The following is a 635-nucleotide window of genomic DNA, read 5'->3' as shown; positions in this document are numbered from 1 at the left end:
TTGGGCTGGGTTTATCCTGCCGCCCCCGTGATTTTTAAATTTTTTTTTTTTTTTTTTTTGGAGAGGAAGCGGAGATGGAATCCCGTTTGAGTTTTGTTTTTTTGCTCCTGCTGCCTGAGCTCTCTCGGAGCGCAAGGACTCTAATTATAGCAGCGTCGATTTATCTTAAAGCAGAAACCGGAGCTGGCGGTGCCAGCCCTCGGGGCCACGGCGGGACCCTTTCGCTGTTGACACCTCTCCGGCTGAAAGTGCTCCTGCTGGGATCTCAGACGCTGTCCAGGCCAGCCCTGTGGCTCGCGGTGCTGGCGCTTCCTCTCCTTCCCGAGCCGTTTACTGAATTAGGGAAAAACCTACGGAGAACCTCGTGACTGAATTACCCACCGAGGTGTTACGGAGCTTGAGGAGCAGCCACAGCGCCTTACGCCGCTGTCCTCGTGAGCCAGAGCTCGCCCTGACCCCCGCTTGGGGTCAGCAAACAGCCCGGACCTAAATTCTGCGAATTTTTGCCAAATTTTGCCCAGCAAGGGAGTGGTGGAGTTGGAATAAGAGCTGGATTTCACTCTTAGGCAGTGCTTGGCTTTGGAGCACGTGGTTACTCGCATTCTCTTTCAGCTTTTATCTTTTTTTTTTTTTAA

The 635-nt window shown here is 52.4% G+C and overlaps 1 protein-coding gene across 1 annotated transcript in view; it reads left to right on the top strand.

Moving 5' to 3' along the window:
• The window catches only part of LOC104277752 (ras-related GTP-binding protein A), a 9442-nt gene that overhangs the window by 8513 nt on the left and 294 nt on the right, over nucleotides 1–635 (top strand). The window contains exon 9 of the mRNA XM_009874490.1: nucleotides 184–198. Within this exon, the coding sequence (XP_009872792.1) occupies nucleotides 184–198 (15 nt within the window). The remainder of the gene's footprint in view (nucleotides 1–183; nucleotides 199–635) is intronic.

The sequence above is a fragment of the Apaloderma vittatum genome, unplaced genomic scaffold (assembly GCF_000703405.1).
Source record: "Apaloderma vittatum isolate BGI_N311 unplaced genomic scaffold, ASM70340v1 scaffold31158, whole genome shotgun sequence".
NCBI classification, from domain to species: domain Eukaryota; kingdom Metazoa; phylum Chordata; class Aves; order Trogoniformes; family Trogonidae; genus Apaloderma; species Apaloderma vittatum.
The sequence above is the reverse complement of the archived record's forward strand: the minus strand, read 5'-3'. Positions and strand labels throughout refer to the sequence as shown.